The sequence below is a fragment of the Lepidothrix coronata genome, unplaced genomic scaffold (genome assembly GCF_001604755.1).
Source record: "Lepidothrix coronata isolate B3197 unplaced genomic scaffold, Lepidothrix_coronata-1.0 Scaffold34, whole genome shotgun sequence".
NCBI lineage: Eukaryota > Metazoa > Chordata > Aves > Passeriformes > Pipridae > Lepidothrix > Lepidothrix coronata.
The window spans coordinates 5667191-5690268 of NW_016690214.1; the positions used below are offsets into that span (position 1 = coordinate 5667191).

The following is a 23078-nucleotide window of genomic DNA, read 5'->3' on the forward strand; positions in this document are numbered from 1 at the left end:
AGCTGCTTCCCCGGCTGTCCCGGCAGCTGGAGTCGTGGGAACACACCAGAAATCACTAGAAAAGCATGAAAACATAAATCACACTTCTCATCCGCAGCTCAGGATGGGGCTGGAGGCAAAGGAAGCCGCCGGTTTTGTGCCGATTCTAAACTTGTTTGTGTCGGAGTTGGGTTCACCGAGTCTCTACCAGCTCCAAGGAAGTGACAGCAAAGGTCAGGGGCTGAAACACGGAGACCGCAGGCACCTCTGGGAGCTGTGCTTGACTCCCAGGGACACAGCTGGAGCACAGTTAAACCGGCACTCAAGCCCTGACACCCGTCCAGCACCACAGCCTACCCGTGCTGCTGCACCCAGAGTGGTGCAGGGGGACACATCCTTCACCTGCCCTGGTACCCGATGGCCTCCCAACCTGCAGCATCCTCAGCCTCGTGCTGGTCACAAGGCACCACAGGTGGCGAGGGAGGAGGAGGAAGAGGGGAAGAAGCTCCCATTGACACTCTTGGCCAGAAAACAGGCTTTTTTCTACCTTTTCATAAGCAAAATAAAACCCACCTATTTAAGGTGATGCGGTATTTCAAGCCACGGTCGTCAGCACCTGCTGCGAGCGTCTCCGAAAGCACCGCTCATTCATCCCGTCTGCCCACGCGTCCTCGGCAGCGACAGAGGGAGGGGCTGGGGGCGGGGGGTCCCCAGGATCTGTGTCACCCTGCAGGGAGCTGGCACGGGGATACTGACACCAACCTCCTGGCCCTTATGCTCCTCCAGCCAGGCCAGGTGAGATGCCAGGTGAGACCTACTGGCTCAGCAACTTTCAGAGACTTGACAAACTCATCACCCCCATTGCCCAAGCAGGGCAGGATCAGGCCCCGTGGGAGCTGCCAAAGGCATTTTCCCTTTCCCCCTCCTCCAGCCCAGCTGCAGTGAGGGGCCGTGGGAGGTGGGAACGAGGCAGCGAAAGGCATCAAACGTGGCACCGAACCCGGCCATAAATAATCTCCTGAGCACAGCCAGGTTTTACAGCCTTTCCCCCACCTTCCTCCGGCAAACCTGAGAGCGTCCTGGATTCCTAACCTGGAAACGGTGGAAATAGCAGCGACTTTCTCCCCTCCTCTGAAAGGATGGGGTTGAAAAAGCAGCACCATTGGGACAAACTGCAGCCTCACCCAGCTCCACAGTGCAGGGACAGCGTGACCCAAGAGGACCCAAACCACAGCCCCTTCCACCCACTTCCCATCCCAGAAAAATTTCATCTCACGTTTAAGACACAGGATTGCCAAAAAGATCCTGCCTCGCATCGCTTTTCCTGTATGCCTGGAGGCAAATCATCTCATCTGCCATATGCATCAGTTCAGTGTATAAAATTCGTGGAATAATAACAACAAGGATTCTTTTTCCTCCTCCCTGCTGTGCTCTTGTGTCTGCTGGGAGTGCAGACTCACCAGGATGGCATCAACTGCCTGCATGCTGCAGTGCCCAGCGTGGCTGCACCCATGGGTGCCACATCACAGAAGCACGTGCTGCTGCTCTGGCCAGCTGTCCTTGGGAGACAGACTAGGAAAAACAACCCAGTTGCCCTCCCCACCTTCCCCCGGGGGTATTTAACACTAACGTGATAATCTCCTCTCCCCACGCACACACGTGTTTTCTTGGAAGAGCAATAAAGGAGAATAAAAATGTGAGTCTGGGAATGCTGGACATTTGCTAAGCCACCTCCCTGGAAAGGCTTGGATGGCCAAAAGTCAAGCAGAGGGGTGTCTGCAGCTCAGGTCCATCCCGATGAGGACCTGGGGGGGAAGCACTGCTCAGCACTTTGGCTGCATCCCACTTCTGCACCACCAGTGCAGCCCAGCTAGGGATCCTCCCCCCAGTTTAATCCACTTCGACCTGAAGAATTGGGTGGTGGAAATGCAGTGGGTAGGGACCACAGTTTGGGGGTGTAAGTGGATTTTCACAGGTTCCTGCAAGGCTGGAGGCAGGAGGAGCTGCCCACCGGTGCCCTCACCAACCGTCAGTTTCAGCCCACAGTATCCTCCAGGGCTGCCAACAGTCAAACCTCTGCCAACACCAAAACCTCTGTCAACAGTGAAATCTCTGCCAAGACTGAAACCTCCGCTGCAGCAACGGCTCACCCCAGGCCAGCTCTCAGCCTGTACCAGCCCTCAGTGGGGATGTGTTAGTTCAGTCACGCAGACCTATTGATTCAGAAGCATTAATTGGTCTTTACTGTTCAAATACTGACCTCAATTAGAGCCACTTTTCCTTTTTTCCTCTTCCCCCCCCCCCTTTGCTGGCTCCTTCCCCTTGGCTCTGCTAGTTTAAATACCAAAATACCTACACTGGCCTTGGGGAGACACGGCGTTAACTGTACATTTGTATCTCATTTATAGTCAGGCTCCTTGCAGCCTTAATAAGCACATCCCTAAAAAAAGGGGGGGAAAGGCACCCACTGGAGGGGATGTTTGCTTGGAGCCGCTCAGTCATTACGGGGGATTTGGAGATGGCACTGCCAACTCCAAGCTCTGGGTCTGAACAAATCCCCGATTTGGATGATGCTCAGCTGGAGCGATGGCACAGTCTTTCCCCAGGAGTGATCTCAAAGGAGTAGCACAGCTCCGTCCCACTGCAGCCCACCCGGCCTCTAGCCCCCTGCTCGCTGAGAATGCAACAGCCCTTGAAGTTGCTCTAATTCTCATTATTTCCTTCCACTGATTCCCTACCCGTGGCATCCCAAAGCCAAAGCCCAGGAGAAAACAGCCGGGATTTCAGATTTAATTAAACCTCGTTGAGCAGGCTGCAGCCTTCCTCAGAGCCGTTCTCCCTGAGCCTCCTGCACACAGTGGGATAAGCCCAGGTCAGCACCAGGGAGCCAGAGAGGGCAACTCCTGCCCAATGCTGGCAAGGGGAGGTACCTGCTGAACCCAGGGCTTGGGGCTAACTCCCATCTCAGAAGCACAACACACTTGCTGGGGTAAGAAGCCCAGTAGTTGGAAATTGTATCTCAATTCCCTATCTATTTATTTATTTAACCACCTTGCTGCTGGTTGAATGGAGCCCCAAGATCATCAATCAGGGCACATCACAACCACAGAGGTGGGTCTTTGCTGCCAGCCCCGACAGACAGAAGAGCTTCAGCACAGATTTTCCACAGTTTTAATGGAAAATTTTCCACAGTTTATCCAGCATGGCACTGATTTTATGTCTCACCAGGATGGACCCACAACCCAAAACTGTCCCACAGGAAATACCTTTCCCACAGCACCAGCCCCGCTCTTGACCCACATTCATTTTCCCACAACAAATAAAAGACAGGTAAAACTCCAAAAGTTTCCAAGTCCCCCAGTCCCACCCAAAAAGCACTTGAGCAAAGTCAGAGCTCCAGTCCCCCAAAAAGCCAGTGGGATTTGGGCACTGCTGAAGGAGTCACCTAATGGTGTCTCCCAGTCCCCTGCAGACCAAGCACCAGCCGTGAGGAGAAAAACAAGCAATAAAAGGTTGGCCTGAATGTTCACCAAGAAAAAACAAACAAAAAAATTTACTAGCTCATATTAACTAGCTCAGCTCACAACCTCTAAAAAACCAAACCTGTAAACCTTCCCAAAGCCACCCCATTTATTCGCAGGGGTGTTTACAGAAACCAGGGATACTCCTAAGTGTCCATGCAGTCTTCCCATTAAAAACACATTGCGACAACGGGGGAAGAAAGGGCTGAAATGCATTTGCAAGAAACGCTTCAACAGCTCCAAATAAATGAGTTCCTAAAAATTTTCAGTCTCTTAGTGGATAAATTCGGGGAAGGGCTGTGTTTGCTGAAGCGACTCAGAGCGAATGCTGCACCCAGCACGTGTGTGCAACTTGACGTCCGCAGTGTTTTACATGAGCTGGGGCTGCTCTGAACCTCCCATGGTGTGACCCCAGCAGACGCCTCACACTCACCAGCTACAAATCCTAATTAACCTGTAGCACCTCAGGTTGGTTAATGAGGTGCTGAGCAAGCCATGGCACAGGCTGCACGGAGAGATGGTGCGTGTCCTGCTGCCTCCCCCTTTCCCAGATGCTGCCCATCAAGGAGCAGCATTCTCGGCCTCTAAACCCATTTTGGTGGCTGGGAAAACCCCAGCTTGAGGATGAGGTGACCCCAGCCACCACAAAGAAAACTCGCCTACAAATACCTTACTGTGACTCTGTTCTGCCTGTGGCGAGGTGGTTTCCAGCCCTCCAGCTCTGACTATCTCTTATTTTTCTCTCCCTTCAGCAACCCAAAGCCCATCAGATGATTAAATCATTTTGCTCCCCTCCAAGGCCTGCTGCCGTCATGAGGAACACAAAAACTGGACAGCAAGCACCTTTCTTCTACATCTTCATCAGCCTGGGAACATCCCACTGGACTGTGCCCTGGGACACCTTACAAAGCCAATTCCTCCAAAGCCCCTGAGAGCCCTTCCCCAGTTTCACTCAAGCCCCCACTCCCCACAGCGGTGGGTTCACCCTGGGATAAACCCCACCACCACCTCCCAGAGCAGAGATTTAACAGAGGATGCTAAAAAGCTACCGGCCCGTTTCCATGGGTACATGAGGCACATGTTGCTATGTGATGCTCGGTCCGTTTCCATGGAGACAGCAGGGCTGTCACCACGCAGGGCTTATTAGTTGCCATGGCTATTAAAAGGCGCTTGTCCTCTAGGGACCTGGAAGGACCAAGGCCACCACCTTCCCCTGCTTCTCCCTGGGATGGTACCAGCTACCTGGGAGCCCGGTGGGGACCTGGCTATGCAGGTCCCTGAAGCCACAGTGATGGGCACCTCCAAGCTAAGGTGAAGAGGAACCTCTGTCCCACATTTTCCCACAGAGAGCCACATGTACCCCAGCCCTTGGGGTGCTGCATCTCAGCAATGGGGATTTACAGCTGACGCAGACCCCGCCCTAACCCCCACGAAGCAGAGTGAGCACACAGGAGGGCCCAGTTGCCATCTCCCCACTGGACCCTGTCACACCTCCCCATCAGCCCAGCGCAGAGAATACATCTTTGCCTCACGTTGAACACGATGGTACGGCCAAATCCACGTGTCACCAGGCAACACCACAACGGAACTCAGCCCTTACGGACAAGGCAGTGCTGCAAAATACATGCAAGAGCATCGTCCACCCTGCAGTGGACCACCCTCCTGCCCTCCTCAGCCTGCTGCAAACAGCCACATTGCATGCTACACCCCCTGCCTGCTATTTCCAGAGGCCATTTCTCTGAGCAAGGAGAGCTCCTTGCTCCCTTCTCCAGTCCCTGCAGACACCTGGGCTACCAGCCCCCAGCACAGGATTTGGCCCCCAGCCTCACCCCACTCCAGCAGCTCATACCACAGCCCTGCACCCACCACTCCATCTTCTCTCCAACCACATTCCAGGAGGGGAAATAGAGATGCAAGAAAGTCCTGGCTTTTATTTATTTTTAATTTTTCCCCATTTAGACACTCCCAGGCCCCCACTTCAGAGCCCCCACACTGCTGGGCCAGGACAGCATCTGAACTCATCTCCATCCTACCTCAAAACACCTCCCCAACAGGCCCTAACTGGGTTTTTATGCAGCCACATAAACCCCTATGGAAAATACTTACATGCTCTATTAAATAAACTAAGGGTATTGTTTTCTCATCATTTTGTTAGATTTTCTAGGAAGGATATAATTTTTCATTTAACACTATTGGATGAAAAAAAAAAAAACCCACAACCAAAAACCTATAGAAAGGTATATTACCCTGTAGTGGAAAATTAGATTCCTCCTACACAATACTATAGGATGATTTAAATATAACATATAGGAATATAACATGTTATTAAATTGTATAGTATCTTTCTAGAAAGACCTACAGTATAGAATTCTAAAAATTACTCCCAAAACTTATTATGCTTCAATCTAGCCCAGCTGGTTTCCTTCCTATTACATGCTGCAACTTTTCCTAAAAGGTTCAGGTTTTAATTGTGTCTTGAAATGCTGCTGCAATCATGCTCCAAGAATGGCTTCAAACTCCTCCGGAAATGACAAACCCAAGTGGGAAACTCCTGGCCTTGGGGTGGGATGGATGCAGGGATGGATGGGACTCTGCACTCTCCCACAGTCAAAAAATACTTTAATTGGCAGAGGGGAGAGGGGTCCAGCCCCTTGACCTCACAGGCACAAAGCAATTCTGTATTTCAGTTCCAACAGTCCCAGCCCTCTCCCAGCACTCACTACCCCAAATATTCAGGGGATTCAAATGGATTCAAATAGTTATTGATGCCCCAGCATCAGCACCCATCCTCTTCCCCCCCTCTGCCAAAAAAAAAAAAAAAAAAAGGGTTAGGGATAAAAGTTGCCTTTAGCTGTTGCCATAGAGACTCTCCAGCTCGGCACAGAAACCCCAAATCTTGTAAAAAAATGGAAGAATTTAGGATTTTAATCAGTGAGAACACACGGGAGGCCAGGAGCATCAACACACATCCTTGCCTTAACAGGGAGACGTGTTCACCCCTCGTTTAACAGCCTAAGAGCCAGCTGAGAGCGGGGACACAGAGCGAGAGGAATGAAAGCAATGAAAACCCCGTCCGCTTTCGAGTATTTTCTGTCCCCAGCGCAGCAGCCGCTCGCTGCCCAGGCTGATTCTGGACCAACACCCCACCGGCCAAGCTGTTTGTGTTCCTTTTTCCTTCATCTGCTGCCAGAAGAAGAGAAAATAAAATTCAACAACACAAGCTAGGCAAAATATTTCCCAGAACCGCGCTATTCCTCCCATAAACTTCACCTCGCAGCCAGCGCGGCCAGCAGCGGGGGAGGAAAAACAAAGGAGAAAACCCCGACTTCTGACACCACGAGATGTTTTCGCGACTGTCTCGAAATCGCTCTTTTTCTGCCGCATCCTCCACATTCCCTCCTGACCCGACTTCCACCGTGACCACAAATCAAACACCGTGGGATAAAACTCACTGCTCTGGCATTTTCACTGCTTGGCAGAGCCGCCGGCTCCAGCCGTGGCCCCTGGCTAAGACAAACACTGCCGGGAGCACGCTCCGGTGGCTGCCTCTCCGCCAGAGGCACGCTGCGGTGTGCCGAGGTGGCCAAAGGATCCTATTTTACCACCATTTAAGACTTGTGGTGAGTTTGGGAGGGCATGGCACCCACCAACAGCTCAGGGATGGGACAGCGGTTTCACCTGGCAGCAGGATGCTAGGGGTAACCAAAGCCACAGCATCAGGGAAAAGCCTCCAGCGCCAAGGGGTGTCGTGTTTCGTGCCTGAGGATACGAAAGTTTGAGGAATACCAAAACAAGGAACTTCAAAAAGGAGCGGTGTTGGCCCAGGGAATATTGTTGTATGAGCTCAGCCGCTTTGGAGCGATGGAAAAAATCACGCGCTGACCCGAAGGGGTGGTGGGAGGACTCGGTGTGCAGGGACTGAGCTACAGACATGCCACCAGCAACCACCCAAGGGGCCCAGGGGGAGCTGGGTGGGGGTGCAGGTACCTGTGGCAACACCCCAGCACCCCAAGCCGCTCCACAGCCCCAGACCTGGGGAAGGACCCAGATTCGGGGGCTTCAGGCAAGTGACCCCACTTTGCCCCTGGCACGCTGACATAGAGGCAAAGCTTACTGTCTGCTCACAGCCCAGGGAGGCTGAGGGGTCTTTCCAAAACCTTCCACCACCACCACCAAGTTCCTACTTGCTCAGCTTGTCACCCAGCCCCTCACCTTTACCCACTGCTGCACATCCAGACGCCCACTGGGATGGAGGTTCATTTGCTTTCCACTAACCCCATCCCTGACAACGCAGGGAGATGCAGGATGCATCCACCCCACCACCAGCTCCTCCAGAAACCAAGAACTGGAGTCAGGGCCCATCTGGCAAGGAAGGTACTGGAGGGAGACAGTGTGGATGGGGAGTTACAGGCTAAAGAAGCCACTAGCTCATCTTTGGAAAAAAGATGATTTGGGCCTGAAGGTCACAGGGAGAGGAGTTTTGTGACTCCTTTCTGTGCCTTTGCTCTTCTTCCATTGCAAAAGCAGATCCCACCACACACTGCCATGCCCTGACATTGCTCAGCCTGTGGTGGGGATGTGTGTGTACACACACACTGTGCAACCCCAAAATTGCCCTGGAGTCCCCTGGATGCTCTTGGAGTCACTGCCAGGCTCAGCACAAGGGCTCTCCTCAAGGACTGTCATTCCTCCCCTCCTCTCTTTGCTCTGGACTAAAGCAGCCAGGTACCCACGGGTGCAGCCAAGCACTTGCATGGCCTTGAGACACAGGGCTGAGGCAGAGGCACCTCCTGCCCTCAGATAAAGGCAACGGACCACTCCAGATCAGCTTTGCCAAAGGCCCCCAGCCCTCCCCGTGCAGCCCCATCCCCCTTGAGCAGCTCCCTCCCCTGCGCTCTCTCTTGCTGTGCCTGTGTGTGGGTGTATTTGGAAACGAGATCTTTCCAGCTGAACTGCAAAATGAAATGCAGAGATCACAACTCCTCGAATAGCTTCATCGCACACACATCCCCCCCAACCTCCATCCTGCCCCCGATGCAAAACCCAGGCAATAGTAAAAAAAAAAAAAAAAATCAAGGTGTTCAGCAGATGAAAGGGGGAGATTCAGAGGAGGGGGAGGCACAGCAAAGCACTTTCAGTGCATCCTTTTGTCCCCGAGTTCACCACCAGATTTGTAGCTTGACCCCCACTTGCCCAACCCTCTGAGTTCCCAGAGCTGAGACAATCCAGCTTCATGGGGCTACAAGAAAAGAGAAAACAAAACCCAGCAAAAAGCCAAGCCCAAAACCCAGCTGAGATGTGAACATCCGCTGCTGGAGGAGCCAGAGCCCATTTACTGAGATGAAGGCAGAAGCGTCTCCACCCTCGCTGCGGGTACCCCATGCTGGCCATGGACTGCTCTGCTGTTTCCCAGCCTGGAAAAAGGCAGGATTCCCCTGTGCTGCTGCCATGAGCAGTTTCTGAAGAAGAAGGGGCTGTGATTTGCCCACAGTGGGGGAAATTGCTCCCACAGGAACAGCATGTTGGTGTCTGGAGGGGAGAGGCAGGGCCTGGGAAAGGGGCTGCTGGGGGGACAGATGTGCTCCATCCCAGGGGAAGCCTCCTAACAAATACCCTCACCAAAGCAATGCCTCACCTGGCCCAGGGACTTTTCCAACTAACATGAGCTGTGCCAGAGACCAGGCTTAACACACACTTCCATAAGGAGAGTCACGGAGGCAGTGAGATATCCCCTACACAAAACACAGCCCAAGGGGTGGGAAGAGAACGTCCACCCTAGCTAAAGAAAGACTGGCATAGCTCAGGTCCTCTCCCCTGGCTCATGGATACCCAAACCCCTCGGGCAGGGTTATTCAGGGGCACACTGAGAACTCCCAGCTTATTGCACCAAGCCACCCTCAACCTCCAAACTGCCCTTTAAGGGGCACAAAATTCCAGGCACAGGGAAAAGGGGAGTGGACAAGAGTACGAGGCTCCAGCTATGATCCATTCCAACTCCAGAGCCAAGAAGCTTCACCTGGACCTCTCCCCCAAGTCAAATTGGGCTCCACACCCTCCAGCACTGAGCCAGCCACAGATCACAAACAGTAAAGCAATTTATACAAGGCAGAGACCTTCAAGATTTATGCTGTATGCTTGCCATAAAGTGCAAACACATTCCCCTCCACACATGGCTGAATCCTTTGTCAGAGGAATTTTGGTTTTTGACCCTAGAAGTCAGAATGAGTCTCTGAAGGAACATCAGAGACAGACCTGCACTGTGACCCTGAGCAGATTACAGACTCAGGGGTATATCCCGAGACATATTTATGGCCCTCCAAAGCAAGATAAGTCAATAAGCACATACAGTAGCAGTTACAAGTCAGATATTAATTTAATTCCTTTCCTCCCTATCTGCCCAAATAAGCATTAATTCAATGGAGCATCAGAGGGCTCCATTATTTATAATTCTTACTGGAGTTTCTGTTTTCTCCCATTAAGGTAGAATTGCTATAGCCAGGCTATGTGGACATGATGGTTCCCAAATCAAAGACATTTTGCATCCAACACAGGCATGGGGACCGCCAGCCCAGACCTGGGATTCACTGCTATTAGCAGCTAACGCCGATGCGGAGGAGGCTGGTTAAAGTGCAGCCCCTCAAACGCACTTAAAAGCCTTATTCAACCCGCAGCAGAAGGAACATTTTATTTCTACAGACCCTGGGGCTGAGCGGGAGCCGAGACGTTTGTTCCCTTCCGCGGGATCCGGCCAACCTGGCCCTGGGGGTTGCGAACCCACCGCGGCAGAGCTCCCATCGCCTTCCCCCCTCCCCGGAGCCGGGTTCTTCCCAAGTCTAGTCTCAACCCACAGCTAAAAATGAACCTTATTCATGATTAACATCTCTATTTGCATAGCGTGGCTGGCAGCTTAACACCAAATAAATGTTTTGGCAGCAGGAGTCGAAGGCATGGGGGCGAGCCCTGCCCTCCAGAAGGGAGCTTCAGCCTCGCCATGGGTTAACGAGCACTTTCTAATTGAATTAGCAAATCATTAACAAGCCCTGTTCGCCATCTGGGCAGGGGAAGGCTCTGCCTTGGGCTGCTCTGGCCACCAGCATCTCAGGAGAGAACACAGAGGCGGTCAATAACATCAGAGGAGGAGGGAGTGCTAAACCTGACCTGATTAAGTTATGAATCACAGGAAATCCTGGAGGCATAAACCTCCCCAGGGCGGTTGGGCGGCCAAGGTGGGTGAATCCCTGTGAATCCCCTAGCCCAGCTCCCTCCCCTTCCACCAGCTGTGGGTTTGCCTTCAGCCCCCAGGGTTAGGGAGATCTCAAAGCTGGTTTGGTGGATGCACTGGGGGAAACCTCTTGGAAGAGAACCAAATTAGAGATAAATATAAGGATGCTTTGCACCAGGAACCCTCTAAGTGTGGGGCTAGCACCTGGATTACAGTAAATAAATCCCCTTTTCTTTATAAACTCATCTGTGCCAAGCTCCCAGCTCTCACTCATCACCTGCTTTAGCATTTTGTTCCCATTTTCAGCGCTCTCCTGCCCTCACCCCTGGATTTCCCATCCCAGCAGAGGGAGAGAAAAAGCCAGGAGGACACGGGTGACAAAAAGAAACAACAAAAAAAAAGCCCCAACACCAAATAGCCGCCAGTCCCTTTTGCCTAGGAAACACGCTGAAAATCCCAACCAAAACAACATTTCAGGCACAGAAGCCAAACCAATAGACAATTTCCATCTACTTGTGACTAACCAGTGAACTTCTGAGGGCTGAGTCACGGGCACGTCCTGGTCCCACGCACGTGTGCGCGGCCGCGGCTCGCGCCAGGACCTGCCCGGCCGTGCCACGCCTCGGGCACACGGTGCTGCTCCTGGCACCCCAACAGCCCCTTTCCCGTAAGGCAGTAACCAGCACCACCGCAGCCAGCGCGGAGAGCGAGCCTCAGAGCTTCCCTCAGCAAATATTCGGGCTGAAAAATGTGTTTTTTCCATCTGCTCGAAGCTTCTTTGCCGGGGCTTTGGTAGGAAGCAGATGTGAGAGCATCCCAAAGCACGGCCGGTCGTTACTCACTCTGTTATATAAAACCATGAGAATTTCCTCCCCTTTTTTTTTTTTTTTTTTTTTTATTTCTTAGCACCAAGCCAGATTCCTGGGTGAGAGGCCAAGGCTGGCGAAAGCCAAAGCCAGACAAACCCAGGTTGGGGGAAACCTCCATGTGCATCACCATCCAAAGGGAACATTTCACTTCTAGGTCGCTCAGCGGAGAGCCAAGGCGCCGGGGAAGGGAAAGCCACGGTCTGGCCTCATAACAAACCCAGAAACACTTAGGCCTCCTAATTAAATAGGAAATTCAACCCCCTCCAAACCACAATGAAGCTTCAAAGCCCTCCCAACCTGACTCCGGATGCTCCTTCCCCTGCTCCCCAAGGACAGCCCCGCTCCCTCAGACCCTTCTTCCAGCCAGCAAAGCTGCCGGGGGCAAAGGCTCCCCACGGGTCCTCTGCCAAGGGAAAATGATTTCATGATCCAAGTGAAAAAGCCATCAGAGAGGTTCATTTTAGCCAAAGGTTTTGCTCCCTTCCAGCAAAACAGTAGGAAAAAAAAAGGAGAGCTGAGAGAGACCTGGGCAGGGAACTTGAGGCAATCCAAAACTTTGGGCTATCCAAAACTTGGTCTTTTCTGCATGGAGGGAAAAAAAAAAAAAAAAAAAGTGAAACAGAGTTTAAAGTAAAAATGAGAAAGCAGCATTTTTCAGCATGACGCCAAAACTTCTGCAGGGGGTGCTGGGGGAGAAGAAAGCAGAAAATTTTCTATGCATCATAAAATCATGGACATTTCCAGACTGGCTCCAACACCCCGTGCTACTGAACAGGGGAGAGAATACAAAAGCCAATCAAGTCGAGAGCAGGGAGTCTGATGGGAGACACACTGGCCCCAGGGATGAGTGGTGGTGGCTGGGGTAGTCCAGCCCCATCCCAAATCACCACCCACCTGAGCCTCCCAGTCCTGGGCATGAGGGGCTGGGGGAGAGCCGAGATCCCCTCCCAGCCACCCTGCCCCAGCTCCTGGCCCCAGATGAAAAACGGCCCCGTAGGGGCCATTCACTTAAGAGCTGGACTCGCTGATCCTTGTGGGTCCCTTCCAGCTCTGTGACATTCTGTGAACTGATACCAAGCAGGTCTCCAGAGACAGCCCCCCCACCCAGCATGGGAGCCCTTGTTCCGGATTTCCTACAAGGAGCCAAAGCAGAGCTGTCCCCGAGCAGCGCGGGGTCCCCGGGCAGGACGGGGCCACCCCTCCCGGCCGGGGCTCCCCGCGCCAGGATGACATAACCACGAGCTGCATGAGGCCGAGCCTTTTGTCTGCGCGCCGGGAGAGAGGGAGGGAAAGCAAGAAAGGAAGAAAGAAAGAAAACTTCTGGAAGTCATTACAATTCCTCTGCTCCAGTCTCCTTTTTGGCAGACAGCTTCCCTCCCTCCTCCCCCCCCCCCACTTCAAAATGCCAGCCTATGATTTTTAAATGAGAAAAAGCTGCGCTGTACTCCAGTGCTTGGATAAACTCCTACACAAACTTCCAGATGTGACACAACAGCCTGGAAGAGGGAATTCACAGAAGAATCTCCTTAAAAAACACACACACACACACGCAGGGAGCAAAGGAAGCGCCTGGCTGCCAGCAGAGACAGGCGATGGATGGGTCCAGAGGTCCCTGGTGAGGTGTGATGTGTTACCTAGGTTAGGATTGAGCGGCTCCTGGCTCTGCTGGCGACGCAGGGATGAGAGGGATGCTGGCCACTGCACCCAGCTCTGGGAGGTGGGCACCACCCGCTGCTCCCGCTGAGTCCCAAAGGCTTTGCGAACCACAGGGAAGAGGATTTGCAGTTATTTGTCCCCTGGGAGGAGGGAAATAACCACTGCACCCCTGTGCAGCCTTTGCTAAAAGGTGATGGGCCCTGTTTCTCCCCGAGGTCCTCACACAGGAGTTGGTGTGAGCCCAGGGATGTCCCAGACAGGAGGGCCAGGGGCTGCAGGAGTCCCCTCCACCAGGGATCAGCCAGACAAGTCGTGTTTCATTTCTCCCCAGAAGCCAGGGAAGGGGCACAGAGCTGGCAGAGGCTCAGCTGGAGCAGGAGCGTTTCCATCTGTCTGGGGAGGGGCAGGAGGCACCGGACGTCGAACTGGGTCACAGGAGAGAAACAAGCTCAGGTGCCCTGGGATGGATCAGACACAGGTGAAGCAAATGGATTCTGGCTCTTTTGTGGGGTTTTTAAATCGAAACAAGATCCATTTCAGGTCTGACCTGTCAAATCAAAGCTTTTTGCTTTGTTAAACTCCAAAGTGAGGCTGGAACAAATGTACCGAAGTGTAAAGGACACCACGTGTGCTCTCCCCTCACAACACACCCTTTTGATAACAAAAAAGTGTTATTTTTAACCCTGCACTACATTGAACCCTACAAACAGCAGCACAAGAAGTGCTGGGCTACCCCCATGAGTTGGCAGAGCCAAAAAGGGAGCGAGGACCCCGAGTTCCCATGAGGTGATGGGGGTTTTGCTCACCCCCTGCCCTCATCGCATCTCCACAGGAGGGAGAGCTGCGGGGGGACACTGCCAGGGCTGGGGAGCCCAAACCACAACACAGCTCAGCAGGTTCAGTTCTAATCCTCACCAGGCAGGAGGGTCCTGGTTCCAGTGCAGTTGGACACACGGACATGCCCCTCCAGAAGAGCTGGATCCGGCCAGGCCAATGCAGAGCGGGGCTGACACACAGACCACCAGTGCTCAGGGTGAGCTCAGCAGGCAAGGTCTGACCATCCCCTCAGCAGGGCCAGCGCTGCCTTCCGGGATGCACCAAGCTCCGACACAGAGGCTCCAGCCACCCCATGAGCCACCCTGGCACAGACCTCATATAAGCCTTGGCATGAGGCCATAAGAGCTCTGGACCCAATCCTGGAGGTGACTGGGCATCTGCAGCTCTGCTGACTTCCAACGAGAACTGGGGGCACTCAGCACCTCCCCAGGACTGAGCTTTGACCTCTCCCTGCTGGGGAGTGAATGGGGCCATGTGAGGCAGCTGCTGGAAGAGTTCTCTGCGTTTTATTGCAGACAGAAAGCAGGGCTGGCTTCCATGACCAGATCAAGAACGTGTTTCTTTGCTAAAGCCATTCTCAAACCCCGAATCCCAGGGACTGTGCTGCAGAGCAGCCAGGCGGGACAGGAGCACTCCTCCCAGCGCCACCCAAACCTCCCCTCCCCAGTGAGGGAATTTACAGAGTCGCCCTTCATCCTCCAAACCAGGAGGAAAAGATGGGATTTCAACCAATTTGGGGGCGTCTCCCCAGAAGAGCACCTTCCAGAAGGTTTTGCAGGCCCCCATTGCCGTGTGCTGCTCTCCAGGCAGCAGCGCTCTGCAGGCAGGCACAGCGCGGGGGACGAGGCAGTTCTCAGTACTACAATAGATATCACAGGCCCTTTCAGTTGCACTGTTATTTTTCTATTCAGAGCTCTTAACGCCAAGCAGTAGCATCCTCCCCACTTTCTCCATCCCCGCTCTTCAATCACTCCTCAACTCTCAAGAAATAGCCTCATTTCTTGTCTCTGATCAGAGGAGTAGCCTGGCACAGACCCCGCTACAGCCTTTCATCCTCCCAGCCTTCATGGTGCTTTTATTTTAGAACTGAAAGTCAAGTAACCAGCTTGCCTCCTCTTTTCTCCCCCCCCAGAGACTCTTGCTTCTCCTCTCACAGCCTCTCCAGCACGCACATTAGGACACCCTGCATGTGCCACAGTCCTTCCCATCTTGCTGAGCCTCTAAGTCCAGCACTGTGACCATTAAACATGTCCCTGCTCCTTCCCTTTTGACCCAGGCAGTTCTCACTCAGCGCAGAACCTTCCATCCCAGAGCCACTGGGAATATGCAGGTGGGCAACCAGGCTCATCCCCCCAGTTCCTCACAGCACCCAAAGAGGTTTTTGCTCAAAGACCAGGATGGAGTGGAAAGGGAAAACAGCTTGACAGGATGATACATGTTTAGAGTTAAAAACCCCAAGATTTCAGGCTCTGGAGAATTCCTGGATTAGGACAAACTTCATGACCTCTTTCTAGCCCTAAGGGAGAGGAGGAGCAGGAGAGCAGCACAGTACCCCCCCATCTCCACACCAGACAGCAAGAGAAGAAGCTCCCTGATCCAGGTAGAGGATACTCTGAACTGAAACATGGCAGAAGAGCTCAACAAACCACTTCAACAGAACTTTGCATCCTTGCTGGATACTCAGCACCTCAACCATCACCCTTCCCTGACCCCACCTCAGCCTCAACTGCCGCACCTACACAAACAACCTGGACAGGGATGGAGAGCAGCATCCCAGGTGCTCCAGATGCACCCTGGGGGCACAAGCTGTTCTTCCCGGGGCAAGAGTGGGTCCTGCACCTCCTCTCAATGCCCCATCAACAGTGAAGTTGGTTTATCAGCCAGATTAGAGCAGCACAAACCCACCTGGCCAAGCCCCAAGCTGCGCATCGCCACAGGCACAGCTCAAACCAGAGCCCTCCCATCCAGTTTTTGCATGAGCAGATGCAGAAAGGTAAAAACCACCCATGAGAGTGGCAGAAGCCAGTGAAAGCTCCAAACCCCCCAGAGCTGGAGCAGGATTCACCAGCCATGTGAGCCAAAGCACTGCTGCTCCTCTCCAGGGCAGCTGGTGGCAACAAAGACTTTCCAGCAACGTGATTTTAGCACTGGGGCTCAATTCCTAGAAGATTACAGCCTGAGAAGGGCCACTCTATTGCCCCACCACACTAAAGGAAAACAATAAAAGTAACAAACATAAACAAAGAACAGGCTCAGCTCCAGCCCTGGGGCTGCAGAGAGCCGAAGGGGCGAGCGAGACGATGCTCTGCCGAACAGCCCAGTGAGTGACAGGACACAGTGTGGGTGCCAAGCCAACCACTGCCTCTCTCTCATCTGTAGGCTGAAGTGACTTTTTCTGGTGTTGTTTTTAAATAAAACTCCCCCAATTCTGGGTCAGTGACCCTGAAAACAAACAGCTGCATGCAGCCACACGACTCAGAGACCCACAGCATCATCCCCGCTGGCCCCAGGGCTCCCGGCAAGCGCCTTTCTCTGTCGGTAACAAGCAAGGAACTGGTGACTAGAAAAATCCCAGCTTGCAGGGCTGCACCTAATGCTCATCCCCTGCTTGCGGTGGTGCTTGCAGGTGCCCACAATACCACTAATTTTCCAAGGACAAAAGTTAATCAGCTTGTATTTGCAACCACAGAGGGGAAAACACATTTCAAGCCGTTATTGGAGTGGGAAATTTTACCGAAAACACTAAAACCGTGCAGGTGTTAACACCAGATTCAAAACATCATTACAAAGATTAAAAATGAAAGAAAAAAAAAAAAAGAACAGAGGGACTTGGAAACATATTTAAACCAGCATTCATAAATAATATTAGTCATAGTAGGCAACAAGAACACACTGACTTGCAGCCTGTCGTCTGTCGTTAATATTTCTTTCCAAAACAGAAGGCTTCACAAAGTTGCAAGATTTCTAAGATGTTTAAATAAACGCAGCTTTGAAGTGCTTAGCTAGTGTGAAAGATTTGGGGGGAAACTGCTGGGAGTATTCATGACTGGGAAGAGAAATCTTAGGTTTTTTCCCTCCTGGGGGACATTTTAGGAAAGAAGGCAGCCTGTTTACCAGTGAAATCATTGCTGAAGCTCAAATAAAACAATATCCACAACTCCAGCAGACCCTCGCTGCTCTTCCCAGGCACACCAACCTCAGCGGAGATGTAATTCCTAACAGTTCCCGAACACCAGGAGTGGGGGAGGACTCGCACAGGCTATTCTGGCCCTCTATGCCATGTAACATGTCCTCCCCGCTACTGCACAGCCTCTCCCCCTCCAGATGTGGGGTCGCTGCCCAGACCTGCTCGCCTGCCTTTCGCGCCGGCAGCGCAGCACGGACCCGGTAACTTCCCGGGCAGCGCTGCCTCTCCCGCACCAGCCCCTGCTGGAAGCCACAGCGCTGCGCTTTATTTCATTCCGTTCCATAATGGAACTGGAGTTTGGGGATGGTAAAATACTTGGAATGCTACAAACTGTGTGCTGGTTGCAACTCAACTCCAAGGGAGGCTTTAAAGAGTGTGGCAAGAAGAAATTTTTCTATTGTCTCCTCTGTTTCTTTTAATTTTTGTCCCCCTTCTTTTGAAAGCTTAAACTTGACTAAAGCGGCTCAGACTCAGAGCCTGTGCTGGAGCAGACAGGGAGTTTAGAAGGAGACCAGAAGCTTTTGGGGAGGCACAGCTCACCCCAGGACCTGACAAACAGTTGCCCTTGGCCCACGCACACCCAGGGACCGTGATCCCCAACTTGCCCCGACCCCTTCAAGCAAGGAGCATCCCCCGGGGGACTGCAGAGCCCCTTCGAGCAGCCTTGAACACCCTGGATTATTTAGGGACCCTGGAGCTGGGCAGCAACCCAACGCCACACACACCTCCACCTCTCTTCAGATTGCACCCCCCCCTCCAAACCCTCGAGGAAGGGACCAGAGACGGGAGAGAAACGGGGTCAGGGAGGAAGGACGGGTCTGCAAGGGTCTGCTCGATGTTAGGGTCGCTCGGTGTGTCAGGGGAGCAGGACCAGAGGCTGCCGATCCCCGGGGAAGGATGGGCCGCCCGCAGCTCCTGCTCCGACTCCCCGTGGAGCGGAGCGACGGAGCCAGCGGGAGCGGCGGCATCGCGGCGGGGCGGCCGGGGGAGGGGAGCTCTGCAAGAGGGGAGCCCTGCAAGAGGGGAGCCCTGCACAGCCCCCTCTTCAGCTCCGCACCCAGACAGGGACCGCCGAGCCCCTGCAACAGCCCGGAAAAACTTCCCGGGAGAGCACGGGGGAGGGGACGAGCGCCGCCGGGTGCCCCCCGCTCTCCCGGGGACGGCGGGTGACGGGTCCTCCCAAACCCCCGTTCCTTCCCCATCACCCGGCGGGCTCCAGACGGGAGGTGCCCCCCGCCCTGCCCGGCGCTCCGAGGGTGGGGGGGCCCCGCGGGGCTTACCTCGCCGCCGAACACCTGCAAAGGATACGGGTTACAGACCAGCCGGAGGCACCAGCTCCGCGGCCGGCTCTCCTGGCTCAGGTAGAAGAAGACGACGGGGGCCAGCGCCGGGTAGGGCAGCGCCTCCGCCTCTGAGTCGCCGCTGCCCGTCTCCCTGTCCCCCGGCCCCGGGCGGCCCCCGGCCCCGGACAGGTCATTAAGGCGGATGAAAGTCTTGGCTCTGCCCGGCTCCGGATCCTCCTCGGCCGCTCGCGGTCCATCCTCGTCCATCCTCCGGCCGGCGGCCCCGGGGGAGCCGGGGCGACGCGGGGCGAGCCGGTGGGACGCCTAGAGGGGCGCGGCCATGGCGGGGCCGGGGGGCTGGGGGCTGCGGCGGGGCGGCTTCAGCGCCGGGGTGGCATGGCCGGGCGAGCCGCTGCCTCGCCCCCCGCCGGGGCCGGGGCCGGGCCGCCCCCCTCGCCCTGCCCTGCCGTCTGCGGGCTCCGTAGCTCCTCCTCGCCGTGCCTCCGGGGGCCCGAGCCGGGCGAGCCGCGGGCAGGGAGGCGGCGGCGGGGCGGCCCCCGCTGCCGGCTGCTGGCCCCCACCCGCGGGGCGGGCCGCCTTAGCGGCTCTGCCTGCCCCCTCCGCGCCCCAGCATCTGCCCGGGAGGGGGGATGCTACCCGGCGCCGCGGGGACGGGCGGAGGATGCTCCCGCGGCAGCCGCGCCGATCCGAGCGCTCCCGCACAGCTGGATCCCTCACTCCAACTTCAAGTCCCGGCTCCTCCTCCCCCCGCCGCCAATGGGGGCTCCCCCCCGGCCCCTCCGCTCCTCCCCATTGGCTGCCGGGGGTGTCCGTCCCGGCGGCACAGCTGGACGGGCAGGACGGTCCCCGGCGGGGATGGACGGGGCGCACCCGGCGGGGGTCGGGCCCGGGCACCCCCTGCCCTGGGGGGAAATCCGGGGGCAGAGCGGGGACCTGCAGCGCCGGGGGCGGGGAGGAGGGGGAAAGCCCCGCGCTGCGTTAGGCGGAGGCAGCCCCCGGTGGGACACTGCAGCACCGGGAGAGGGGGAAGCCGGTGAGACGCAAGGAAGAAAGATGGGGCGCAGGACGAAGAGATGGGGAGGAAAAAGCCGCAGGCGAGCGAGGCCCGCCAGGGCCAAGGTGCCGAGGGCAGCAGGAGCCGGTACAGAGCCCTCCCGTGTGCCGCCCAAACCCTGCCCAAGACCCTCTCCCTGCTGCCCCCCGCCCCGTCCCCCACCGCTCGCGAGCGGAGACCGTGCTGTTGGGCTCGGCGCATGTGGGTCACCTCCCCGTGCCACCCAACCCCCAGCCCCTTGCGAGGGGCCACCCCGTCTGGAGCCGGTCGTCCCTACGCTGCGTGGGGACACGATCCTGGCCAGCAGCTCGCAGGGGGACCCGGCCCCGAGCAGGCGAGGGGAACCCGCCAACCCCCAACCGCGGGAGCAGCGGGTCTCCCCCGGTCCCCCCTGCTCGGAGGACGCGGCCGGAGCTCCCTCTGCCGGTGCGAGTCCCGGCCGCGGCGGGAGCCGGCCCCGACGGCGGGGACCGTGCCGCCAGCATCCCCGGGGAGGGGGGGGGACACACGGCCCGAGCAGGGGGCACGGCACGCCGAGCCAGAGACCTTCCTCCGGCGGGACCAGAGTAACAGATTTTCTGCCGGCGATCCTCATTTTGAGTGCAGACGTCCCCAGGCTGAGCCAGAACCCTGCTTCTAAACGCTTAAGATTTTTTGCCACCTTAGAAACAGCTTTCTCACCCTTCCCCGGTAGCCCCCCGCATCATATTTACATCTGTGTATGCCAAGAGCTCCAGCTAGTTCAAACCACCTGCAAGAACAACAGGCAGATGCTCCTGTCTGACCCAAAAGGCCTTCTCTTGGCCAAATGCTGCTGGCCTGGGAGCATACTCGATCTTGGATTCACAGCTTGTGCTGTCCAGCCCGAGACAAATCACATGGCTATTGGCAAAACTTCAAGGCCAGCCGAGCTCTGCTGCAGAGCTGACAGATGGTGTCCAGGCAGAGGAGATGCAATCCCCACAGCCCCCCAGGGCCAGGAGACCCTCCTGCAAGCCCAGGGGGACACAAGTGTGACAGCACATGGCACGTGTGACACCAAGCAAGCGGAGGGCCCGTGACACAGGTGCTAAGAACAGGGACTACCATTTCTTTCACAGGTTTCTGAGCAATCCCCCCCCCCAGATGCATTGTGTGCACCCATGGAAAGGGCAGGCTCAGCTGGTCCTTGGCCTCTCTCTGCTCCAGCCAAAGCAAGAGGACACACCAGCACACCCAGAGCTCCCCCATTCCCCAGCCAACCCTCCTGTGGTGGGGCACACACCAGCCTTTGCCCCCTGGCACAGCACAGCCCGACAGCTCAGCTGTAGTACAAATACAATTCCCAGGAAGGTCCACAAACACATTTGCATGTACAAGGTGCAGTCTTAGATCAAGCAATTTCCTCGCTACATATGTACAGCCTGGTCACAGCTGCTTTTGATCCGATTCTCTTTGTATCCTGATAATGTACAGAGAGCCTTTGTGTGCTGGTCTGTTTATTTAAATGGATTTGGAGCAAACATTTTTTTAAAAGCTGAAGCTTTGAGCCTCTAAGTGGGTTACCAGATTATATGCTGTCTCCATTTTAATTACATTTGGCTCGTTTTGTTTATTGCATACATTTTCAAGAATTATGCTCGTTGTGAGAATTGAAAGCATTTTGCTTTAGAAGATACCTGCCCTATAAAGGGATCCAACATCACACAGGAGAGACAATGCAAACCTTCCCATCTCCAAGAGCATTCTCCCTCCAACTAGGACAGAAAAAGAAGAAAGGCTTGACAGAGCCATATATCCTCTAAGTTTCAAGTGAAGCACCCAGACATCAGGAGGATCAAGCCAGTACCACCAGTCTAACAGGATTTTGGCATCAGCAAACACTGAACTAAAAAGATACTCTTGCTAGGGAAGAGTGATCTTGGTTGTGGATCTCAGAGGGGTGAGAGTCCAGAGCCCATCACAGCCCAGCCAGGGTGTTTGTCATCCCCCATCTCACTTGGGTGGGCAGAGGAGATAAACCAGAAGCCCCCTCCCAGCACTGCCTCAGACCAGGGCATCTCCCCAGGGAGCCCTTCCCACCTCTGCCCAGGTTAGACCAGGAATTTGTCTTCCTCAAACAAGGGAGCTTGTTTGAGGGGGGTTCGTTCAGCTCCCAGACAGAAGTGGAGCAATCTGTTGAGAAGAGGGAACACAGCTCCAGCCTGGAGCCTTGGTGAGAAGGATGGAAAGCAGCTAAAAGTGACCCTGGAGACCAGGGCTGCACATTTAGGGATTTGGGATGCAAATGAGTAGAAATTTCAATACAGCATAAGAAACTAATGAGGTCACAGTCACCTCACATGCACAGTCCTGGCCTCCTAATTATACCAAAGATAGCACAGGAGAGAGGAATGGGGGTGAGCCAGGGACAGGTTGGGTGGTAGCAGGAATTTTAGGGCTGTGGTGGTTTTGGAGGGGCAAGAGGAAAGGGACTCATGCACTGCATCATCAGTTATGCCCTCAACAGCAGATGCAACGCACAGCAAATTACTCAGCAGATTCCTGGCAGGAACACCTGAGGAAGAGGAGGAGGCAACCCTGCTTTCATCCCAGCATAGCCCTCTTGATCTCCTCTCCCCACCCCATTCAGGGCATCTTTTGGGGTAGCACAGCACTGCACTCTCCTCCTTAGCAGTACTTCTAGGAAAAGCACTGTGAGCAATATTTCGCATCAGGGGGAGCTTTAGCGGAGCCGATGCTCAACAAAGACGGCTCCGGCGTGGTAATGGGATTTGGAATCGGCCGTACAGGAGCTGCTCGGAGCTGCAACGGGAAAAGCCTACATCTGTAACCACTTTGGCAGGAGGAGGATGGAAGACAGCCTCAGCAGAGAGGCTCCAACCCGATGGGAACCAGTCGCTATTTGTTTTGCTGTTGACATACAGCTGCAGTAGCTGTGGGTGATTTTAATAAGGCAGGATAATATTTCTATCAGTTCTGGGAGCCGTAGATGGAACCCATATAGGCATCTGGCTCGGGGCTGAGTGATAAATCGCAACAAGATCCAAAGCTCTTCTCATGCCTTGGAACCGGAGAGAAAAACGCACATTTCGTTTCGGATGTCACAGTTTGGGGGCAGAACAGGCCTCCCACGACCAATTCACAGACTCAAGTGCTGTTGATGAGCATTTTGATGGCAGCAAGTCCTCTCTGTCCCTGCTCCCCCACCCCACCAGTGACAGTGAGTGCTGTGGGATCAGAGCCCTTACTGTGCATGGGGGCTCCTGGCTGCCCCATCAGTGAATTAACACCCTGAGAAACACCATCTATGCTATTTCAGCTGACACAGCTACAGCAGAGACACCCACCAAACCCAGCCCCATGCAGCCCCTGCTCCCCTGGCTGCTTCTCACGACCCCAGCCCTGACACAGTCCTGCTGGGATGCTCCCATCCTCAGTACTCACAGCTGAAAGAACACTTTCCCCTC

The 23078-nt window shown here is 54.8% G+C and overlaps 1 protein-coding gene across 20 annotated transcripts in view; it reads right to left on the minus strand.

Annotated features, from left to right (window-relative positions):
* The window catches only part of CACNA1G (calcium voltage-gated channel subunit alpha1 G), a 146026-nt gene extending 127205 nt beyond the window's left edge, over positions 1 to 18821 (minus strand). For 12 of the 20 annotated variants that reach the window (XM_017811978.1, XM_017811970.1, XM_017811972.1 and 9 more), the window contains exon 1: positions 18580 to 18679. Coding sequence is in view for 1 of the 20 variants with exons in the window: in XM_017811966.1 (XP_017667455.1) it covers positions 18580 to 18821 (242 nt within the window). In the remaining 19 variants the exon portion in view is untranslated. Of the gene's footprint in view, positions 1 to 18579 lie in introns of all 20 variants that reach the window. The other 8 variants (XM_017811986.1, XM_017811985.1, XM_017811983.1 and 5 more) reach the window with 2 other exon arrangements.
* Positions 18822 to 23078: the final 4257 nt, after the last annotated feature.